We start from the raw sequence: 10,583 nt of genomic DNA, 5'->3' as shown, positions 1-10,583 counted from the left end.
GATGAAACTATCAGGACACTTTAAAAGTTCAAAAAGGCCAATCAACCTTTTTTGACAAGTTTTTTAAAGGTTTTTTTTGGACAAATTCAGGAGCAAATGATGTATTAAGCCTATTTCTTAACTTAATTTTAGGTGAAGTTAATTCTAACATGGAGAATGGCAGAAGTTAAAGTTAATTCTAACATGGAGAATCGCGGAGCGAGAATAGCATCTCTATGCACGGGAACTTTTTTTGAAAATTCTGATTCTTGTCTACAACAGGAACACGGAATGCCACCCTGCTTACAAGCCTAAATTTGGTTTCATTTAAACTTCAAATATTATTTAATTATTTGAAAGGATAAATTACAAATTTAAACCTATAGTTATCAGGTAAAAACAGATTCAGCATCCATACAATATAATGAATCTTAACAGAAAATGAGTTTTTTTCTTTTAAAAACTCAAATTTGAGTGACACCCCTACCTATGTGTACTTACATCCACTGTTTTCCAACATTACAGATTCCATTCATCTTTTACATCCATTGTTTTCCAACATTACAGATTCCATTCAACTTTTTAACTCCCTCCCTCCCTTGTCCGTCCATCCATCCCAATCAAAAATAAAAAACAAAAACAACACTACAAGAGAAAAGACTCTTCAATCCCCATGTGTTTGCCTCTCCAACACCACAATATCATTCTACCATTGCATCCTCTGGAGCTTCAGTAGCTGCCTTTGATTTTTTCCCTTTTTGCTTACCTATAATGTACAGCGCATAAAACATTAACATACATTTTACAGATATACAACAGCATAAAAGTAACTCGACAACTCAGGAGTTGACAGGAGTACCATTGCGCTTCATGTGCTTCAGCTTTAGGCCCTTCTTCATATTAAACTTCGTTGGTGTTTTCTTGCCATTTTTTGAAGACCCTTCACCTGAGTAAATTAACATGCCTCAGCACTACATCCAAATACAAAATGCATGCATAGTTTTGTTCTCTCAACTCAACTTCATTGGAATGAAACAGGAAATCCATTTTTGACACAAGTTCAAAATGACTAATAATTTGCTGACCAGGACAACTTCAAACACATAGTTGATCAATTTATGATTTATGTCAACATTAAATCAAGTGAAATGCAGTTTACCACCTAATATATATTCTGGTATTAACATAGGTATTTATTTTATGAGGACGAGGATTATAAATAGGTCAAATATATGAGCAAAGTAGCAAAACTCTAGGTGTTTTGACAGATTCTATTAAAATAGGATCTTCTGTTACAGTTTAATAAGTTTTGATTTGAGTACTTTTAAGTTAGAAAATAAAGTTGCAGGGCTAAATTGTGAACAATCCTAAGTTAGAGGGCACAGGTGTAATTTACCCCAGGAAGGAAAAAGAGCCAACAATAAATGGTTACAAAGCAGCTTGAAGTTGTACTAGTTGAATCTTAGCTGTGATTGTCGAGTAGTCAACAGAACAAAGAGCTCCAAAGCACGAAAATACAATCCAATGAAGTGCATATTCCCCTTAAGAATTTCTAGATATATTTCATAATCCTTTTGATTGCAACCAAAAAGTACGCCTCTCTTCCTCTTCCATTGAAGAATGTTTAATTAAGCAATACTTAAAGCACTCTACTGCAATGGATATTTCTGGCCCTGTACTTGTTCAAATTTGAACTTCAACCCTTGAACTTTGATTTGATGAAATTTAACACTCTAATTTTAATTAAAATGTACATCTTAATACGGGCATGATGAACTCTACATTCAATATATAGAAAATCAAAATTTTGTCCATTAAATAGTACATCCAGCGAGTGGAATTAACAAAATCGATGTTCAAAGGAAAAATCTTACAAAATCAAAGTATTTAGAAAAGTACAGTAAAAAAATATTGTTTTGACCACAACCAATGGTGACAAGACCCCTTTGAGCACTGAAAATCCCAAAAATTATTCCCAGAATTCCCTCAAAGGACTTTATAAGAAGCCAGTAGCTCAAATAAGTTTAGTCATCAAATATTGCATCCTAAAAACAAATTGTAGATAATCAGATAAGTTATCAAATAATTTCATGTAGTTTTTGGTGCCTTCTAAATTCTACATATATAAAGAATAATTAAACTAAATTAAGCATATAGATTACTAGTATGAAAATTATAATAGCATAAAAATGGGAGATAGAAGGCAGGCGAGGAAAATAAACCTTGAGCAGCAGCCATCTCCACATCCTCCATGGAAACAAGACCCTTCTCTATAGCCTCTTTCTGCTCCTGTACGCAATTGACTCATCAAAAACCCTTTTCAACAACTAATAATATAAAAAATTATCAAAGATAAGAGATTAGGTATATACTCTGCGCCATTTCTTGAGGAGCTTGCGCTGCCGCTTTCCTGAGACAGATAGAGGCTGAGTCCTGCTCTTGAGTTTTCCACTGACAGGATCTCCGTGGATTGCTCTCTTTCTCTGTCGCACACATTCTCTTCTCTTCTTCTGCACCACATTGAACTTCGCCATCTCTTTCTTTCCTTCCTCTGCAGCCAAACCCTAATACATTTTATACATTTTGAATTACAAATTTAGGCTTGGCCTCGAAAACGGCCCATTTTACATGGTGTAACTGCGTTGGGCTCGTTACTTCCGGCTAAAATCGGGAAGCTAACTTTTTTTTTTTTTTGTGGGTGGAGAAGTGTTAGTGTTTAGAGGCCGAGCTAGCTGAGGGTCGGGTTGAGCCCCGGACGCCAGCTCCATAACACCTCTAATATTGGTATATTAATATATTTGGGGTAAATAATTTATTAGTCCTCTACTTTTTACATAATAGTCTAATATTAACATTATAAAATTTCTATGTTTTCCTAATATTAATCCTTTAGTCCTTTTGTCTATTTTTTTAGAATTTTAACCGAATATATCTTAACGTTTAGTACAACCATAGTATAATACAAAATGATCATGTTACTCTGTTATGTTACGTCTGTCTTTTTATGCCAAATATAATGGTTAAAAGTCTAAAAAAATAGACAAAGAGATCAAAGAGTTAATATTGGCAAAAGATATGGACCTTATAATGTGTTTTTAAGAAATTAGCGTTTAACTTATAAAAAATTAAAAATGTCTACTCATTTGAGGTTTGACTCTTTTAATTTTTAGATCCAAAACACAAAAAAACAATGAAATTTTGGCGTGTTGGATGCTAAATTGTTTTTATAATCAAGCCACCTTATTTCACTGGAAAGAGTGAGAACCATTTCTAATGTATCTCTCATGTCGTGTGTCGACATGTTCTATTCTATTAGGATTGTGCCTACACTATGCTTTCTCGCTCATCGCTTTTAATCTTCTCTTTTCCATGAGATGAAAGTAATGAAGATCCAGCTCTACACTTGGTGGGCTAAGAAAACACTAATATAAGAAGATTTTCTTGACTAACAAAGCAAACCTATAGGACTCCTTATGTAACAATCGATTATAGCAAGTCATTTGTCTACATGTTATGTCAAATCTTTACTTCCATCGAATCTCGTGCGGGGCAATGCATTTTTTTTTTGTTTTTTGTAGGTTGGACGAGAAAGCGAAATGGATCTTCTTCGATCTTTACAAACTAAACTTTAAAAAATTGCATCTACTAGACTTTAGAAAATTGCATCTCAACTCCATAAAATTGGCTCTACCACTGATTAAAGGGTTAAGATAGACCTCCATGTGTGGTTCTTGGCTCTGCCGCTAGTTGCATATGTCTTTATTTTAAATCTTTAGTTTTTTGCCATTTTTTAAGATTTTTTTGTCTTACTTTGTATTTGTTGCTTTGTTGGGTTTTTATACTGTCAAAACGATGTGGAATAAAATATTTTAACAAAACCTGATCCCTAGGATCTCATGCAGCAAGTAATGGCAAGAATACTTTACCTTTCACCGAAGAACGAGTCTACAAAAGTCTCTGAAACAAGATTAAGGATCACTAAGAGCAATTCCCTCTACCCTCATACATGTCAAAAGTCTCCCAGTTAGATTGTAAGTGTGCTAGCACTCCTTTGATTCATCGTAGAATCTGACCACTCGAGGTCTTACTTAAAGATAGTGGCTAGGATTTGTCCTTTTCCCCCATAGAAAATGTTAGTGTATGGTTAGGATTGAATAATGATTAAAAATAGAAATAAAACTTTTTATTTTTTATTTATATTTAGGTGAAGAAATTAAAACTATTTCAATTTCGTAATTATTTGTTTCAACCAATTAGAAATTAATTTAATTAATTTATTAATTAAAATAAAATAAAAATTCATTTAAATATTAATTTAATTAGGACAAGGATGAGGAATTTTTTTGTCGAATTTTTCTAACTCTTATTTTCAATGAAATAAAATCTCTTTCTTTTAATTAATTTAATAAGATTATTAAAATTTCTCTAAATATATAATAATAACTAATTATAATTAATTAAATGTATATCTAATTGTAATATCCAATATCATAATTATATATATATATATATATATATATATATTATATTAGGTGTTGTCATATCAAATAAAATCAAATTTTATTTTTGACCGAAACAATAATGTTTGATTTAGATATTTATAATATTTAATATTATAATAAATTATATTTATATTATAAATATATTATTATGTGATTTATATTTCAACCAATTGAAATATAAATCACATAATTCTCCTATCAGATAATTCTCCTATGATATTTATTTACTGGACTTGAATTGAATTGGATTTTAATCCAATTAATCTCTAGTTCACTCACGCCTGATTCATCACTGATATATTAGTGTTTGAATGTATATAACTATTATATATATTCTAAGCTATCTTGAATGTGCATTTCAAGCGTGCGATATTGTAGGTCTATCTAATCCTGGTAGGGGGTCTGAAACATACTTTCATCCCATTAGTTATAAGCGGACTCTAGCAAGTCATTATGACAATCCAAATTAGATAAATATCTCAAATCAAAAAGATCAAAAACCTAATAGTAACCTCAAGGTGATCCCTACTATTTAAGATCAAGTCTAGCATGAGGCATGGTCTTTTCACCCTTATTTAGTGCTCAGACATGCCTTGATCTCTAAGTGAAATGCTAAGATCAAATGAGCAATAACTATGATTGCCTCATGAGGGTGTGTCCACATACTTTTCAGTCTTACTAAACAGGTGGCTGACGATATCTCCTCTCCTGTATGAGAGTAACAATCCTCGCACTCCACTCATGGTTTCTAAGCATGATTTAGAGCATGCCTAACCAACCCATACTTGGCACCTACTCATAAGCCTGTTAGGCAAATGATCTAAGCTATTGTGTCTCATCTAGGCCCGTGGTGACTTCAGGTCTAAGGACTCATCTATGAGTATTACATGAGAAACACATATCACATTGATGTTCTCATAGCGGATCGATCTAGTGCTTATTGTTTTATAAGCCCTTGCTGACATATAATTTCCATGAGCCAGTGAAACACTGTCATACCCAGCCCTAAACGGCATCGGGTATGAATAGAAAATAGTATAATGAACTTCTAACAGTCTGAAAGACGAACAATTATGTGTATCACTATGCCATTTTCCCTTTCACATGACACAAGATACATGACAGACATTTGTTTTCGTGTCGTCTGAATATTTTTCGTGACAGTATTTTAACTGTATGTCATCTGAAAGCGAAATAAAAATGCGCTCGATTCTTAGATGACATTACGATTACATAATCCTGTCATCCAAAGAAAACGCGCGTTTTCGTTAAATTTCACTTACTCAACAGATGACACTTATAATAAATGAATGTTGTTTGCCGAAAACAAAAAAGCGGCAAATGAAATTTCACTTACGCGGTCAATCCCCAAATTTTAGGCGCTCTTGTTTGACTGAAATTTTCAGCTGATATATAAACCCTCTCTCTAATCCCAAACCCCATTTTAGGTTACGCAAGAGCTTCATCCCTCTCATCCCTCTCTATCGCCATGGCTGATTTGGACATGCAATCACTGGGTGAGCTATAAACACGGTACTGGTAAGTATCTATTGATTGGCATTGTTCCTTACTCTCTCTTTTCCTCATCCAATTTACTTTTGTGTATGTCGATTTCAGCAGCTGGAATAAGGATCTATTGATTTTCAAAGCTATGATTTAAAGGGTTAGATCTCTCGCTTAGATACTGATTTATTGTATTCATTGTTAGATTCACCGATAAATTTCTTGGGTCATTATCTTTTTTAACCTAGGGTAATACATTGTCGGTTGCTGAAGATGTTCTGATTTCTTTTTATTTGAACATAATATTTGCAGGGATAGTAAGAATGCTACATGCGAAGGCTGACTGAAGAGATTGTCAATCGGTTCATGCCTTTAGCATATGGGGAGATTTCTTTAACTTACTGAATATATATTAATGTTAAGTTGGTTTGAACTGATTGGTCATGCCTTTAGAAGTGCTTGTGTATGTTTGATGTACTGTTTTGGAACCTAGAACTCATTGATTTAGGAAACTAGCCTGATTTAGTATATATATTGTTTGATGTACTGTTTTGGAACCTAGGACTCATAGAGTTCATGTATGAATGATCATTAAGCATGTGCCTGATTAGGCATACTCTAAACCTTTGAATGTTCTTTGAGATTGGCACTACTCTTACACCTATGAGTTATACTGCTAGAAGTGATTGAGTATGTGTATGAAACATGTTTATGTATGATGTTCTGTTGATGTTTATGTTTGAGGTTCTGTATGAGTATGTGTACGATTATTCATTTGGGCATGTAGCTTATTAATCATGCATCAAGTATTAGAGGAACATTGTAAAAGGGTCATTGAGCATGTGGCTGATTAGGCATACTCTAAAGCTTTGAATGTTCTTTGAGATTGGCACTACTCTTACACCTATGAGTTATACTGCTAGAAGTGATTGAGTATGTGTATGTGTATGAAACATGTTTATGTATGATGTTCTGTTGATGTTTATGTTTGAGGTTTTGTATGAGTATGTGTACGATTGTTCATTTGGGCATGTAGCTTATTAATCATGCATCAAGTATTAGAGGAACATTGTAAAAGGGTCATTGAGCATGTGGCTGATTAGGCATACTCTAAAGCTTTGAATGTTCATTGTGATTGGCACTACTCTTACACCTATGAGTTATACTGCTAGAAGTGATTGAGTATGTGTATGTGTATGAAACATGTTTATGTATGATGTTCTGTTGATGTTTATGTTTGAGGTTCTGTATGAGTATGTGTACGATTGTTCATTTGGGCATGTAGCTTATTAATCATGCATCAAGTATTAGAGGAACATTGTAAAAGGGTCATTGAGCATGTATGAAGCATGTATTAAAAGGTAAATTTAGGCTAATTGATATCACCATTCTCTTTTTTATTTGAACATGACCTATGATGATAAGTAAGGAATAAGTTGTATGTTTGTTATAGCATGTTCACTTTAATAAGTTGTCTATTTGTTATAGCATGTTAGGCATACTCCTAAATCTCCATTACTATGTATCATGTCACTTGGCTTGTTATGCTTATGGAAAAGTGTTTAACATGGTGATGAAGTTGTATGATTCTAACAACACAAGTTTATGTCTAAGCTTGTGGTGACAGTATCATACACTTCATCACCATGCTAACTTCATCATGAACTGTACAATCCAAGTGGCAGGTACGTAGTGGTGGCTTTATGATGCTATGAGAACAAGTTTTAGATATGCACGAATAAGTTGTCTATTTGTTATAACATGTTAGGCATACTCTTAAAGCTGAAAATGTTATGAAACCATTCAGGATGATGATGAGATAAGTTTACAATATACCTTCCACTTGGCTTGTTATCTGATTGAAACCATTCAGGATGTTGATGGGTTTTCGATGCTATCAGCATAAGTTATGAACTTGATATTATGTTTAGGAAGGTAGCTGATCATGCATACTCTTAAAGCTGAAAATGATGAACTTGCCTGATTCTTTTCTATTTTAACATGAGTTATGCTGATGAGACATATGTTGGCTTGTTTTATGTTCTGTTTATAAAGTAACTGATTCAAGAATAGACATATGTTTCATATCAATTTAGCATGTTATGTGTTAGGAAGTAGAATTGATTCAATTTAATAGACATAAACGAATAAGTTGACTACTTTGTTATAGCATGTTATCATCCACTTGAATATACATATATATGTCTACTTGAATAAGTTGTCTACTTTGTATTGCCTATCAAAAAAGGATAGCGTGCAAGGGGGGCATTATGATGTGACGTGCGAATAGCGTACAACGGGGAGGCGTGATGCGCGATTAGAAAGGAGATTTTGATGCTAAAGAAACATTGGAGCTGGATGGATGGAGTGGAGTACTGGAGGGGCATGGAGCCAACATTGAAGATCAGATTGATTACCAAGTACATTTGTAATCAGTAATCATTCTGTTCTTCAAGATTGGCTCTATGCCCATCCAGTAGTCCACACCATCTAGCTCCAGTGTTTCTTTAGCATCAAAATCTCCTTGCTTCAAGAATGTGCAAATGGTAAACAAGGATATCGGGATGATGGGGAACCATCAGAGTTAAATGGCGTCGAATACTGGAGGGGCATGGAGCCAACATTAAAGATCAGATTGATTACCAAGTACATTTGTAATCAGTAATCATTCTGTTCTTCAAGATTGGCTTTATGCCTATCCAGTAGTCGACACCATCTAACTCAATGGTTGCCCAGCATCCAAATTTCCTTGCTATTCACACATCACGCCCGCCCTTGTACGCTATTCGCACGTCACATCATAATGCTCCCCTTGCTTGCTATTTGCACATCATATATCCATTGCATGCTCTTCAGTCCATCTCCTGGCAGTTGCTACATAACCTGCCCTGTTGCTGATGTATCGTTCAGCAATTCGCTCTCGGCCAGGAAATGGCCCCTCAATGAAGGGCTCTACCAGTAGTCCATAAATATTCCACAGCAGCTATAAAATGCACAGATAAATTAAATTAGACCCCAAACATGAGTAGATAAACTAGACCCCAAACATGAATAGATAAATTTACGGGTAAAAAATACATAGATTTACATCTTACCGTGGCAATACTATGGGCAGGGCGATCAAGTAGCTGGGGCATAGAAACATGCCCCAAGGGACCGATATTAGGATGGTAAATGTTGGTCCTGAATATTACCTGCGAACAATAGTAATATCATGAGTGTATTTACAAAGATATGAACTGATTTATGTGTGTTAACAAGTTTATGCATGTTCTTACAACTGGAGGTGTGGAGGGGAAATCGACAGGGAAGTCCATTTGGACTATGAATACACCTCCTTCATAAGGGGTATTTGGAGGGCCATTCACCACGGTAGTCCATTACTGCCGGTCAGGACCATGTATATTGATAAGCCACCTAGGTGCCTCATATCGGAGTTGGTCAATCTGAAACTCAACATTACGATAGAGGTTCCTTCTATTCATGCTCGAAATAACAATCTGTAAGTATAGTGTTACGTTGCCCTAGGTGACTATTGAGAATTGGTAAACGCTTCCTATTTATAATATGGGTGGGTAAGTGAAGGGTCTCAGAATGGAGAATTGGTAAATTGAGATTAATTAGGTCTATCTGTATACGGTGTGTAATTAATGAGCATCATCAATTGGTTTTGCAGATACCAACACTTTGGGGATTCTAGGAGATGATGACTTAGATATGTTTCAGTTCAAGTTGGATTTGGCTTTCCAATCAACACCACCACGCCTCTAACTATATATACAGATTTGGAGATGTACATTAATTGCTTATATTTTTTTTTACCCTACATTCATTCAGTTATTTTGTGTAGTTCAAATGTAACCAGATTATGAGCATTAATCTCCAGTAAAATTAAAATCATTGATATACAGAAATTCTTGTTCATTTGATAATTATTGTTCATTTCCAGAATCATTCGAAGAAGAAGGCAAGGAGTGACATTTACGTTTAAAAAAATATCATCTAAACGACAATAAAAAGACATTAAATTAAAATAATATGTCATCTAAAACAAATCTCTTGATATGATTGATTAAGATCTATGTCATCTGATACAAGTTACTACGACAGAAATTATTATAAAAACTGTCACCGCGAATACCAATATGCCAATTTCCCATATAGCGACTTCACATTTTTAATTATTAGTATGTCATGTGATGACATTAAAAGTGACGTTAATAAATAAAAAGATGCATCATAACAATGTTCATATGACAGTACGAAACTAGGCTGATGTCATGTATAGTATCTTTAAATGACAGAACCTAACCGTCGTCTGAAGGTGTAATTGACGGCAGCGAGCCCTGTGACAGATTTATATCTCGCGGGACGACGGTTTTTAACCGTCGTTTGAAGGGGGTTTGGCGTAGTGTATCATGGTGTAGGACACGTGGAGTCCTACTTCATGTATAAATAATACTTTTTTTAAATAAAGAATATAATTATTAACAATATCTTTGCAAAATATATAATAATAATTATGATAATAAAGAATTATTTACTTATTAACAATATCTTTACAAAATATATAATAATATTATTATTATTATTTAGTCA

The 10,583-nt window shown here is 34.1% G+C and overlaps 1 protein-coding gene across 1 annotated transcript; it reads right to left on the bottom strand.

Annotated features, from left to right (window-relative positions):
* Positions 1 to 410: 410 nt before the first annotated feature.
* LOC136205160 (uncharacterized) lies at positions 411 to 2,541 on the bottom strand. The gene is made up of 4 exons (XM_065995650.1): positions 2,352 to 2,541; positions 2,202 to 2,268; positions 839 to 925; positions 411 to 745 (listed from the first exon to the last, which is right to left on the bottom strand). Exons 1-4 carry the CDS (start codon positions 2,511 to 2,513, stop codon positions 681 to 683), a joined length of 381 nt encoding a protein of 126 aa, XP_065851722.1. The 5' UTR covers positions 2,514 to 2,541; the 3' UTR covers positions 411 to 680.
* Between the last annotated feature and the right edge of the window lie 8,042 nt (positions 2,542 to 10,583).

The sequence above is a fragment of the Euphorbia lathyris genome, chromosome 9 (genome assembly GCF_963576675.1).
Source record: "Euphorbia lathyris chromosome 9, ddEupLath1.1, whole genome shotgun sequence".
Taxonomy (NCBI): Eukaryota; Viridiplantae; Streptophyta; class Magnoliopsida; order Malpighiales; family Euphorbiaceae; genus Euphorbia; species Euphorbia lathyris.
This window is presented reverse-complemented; position numbering and strand designations above follow the sequence as displayed.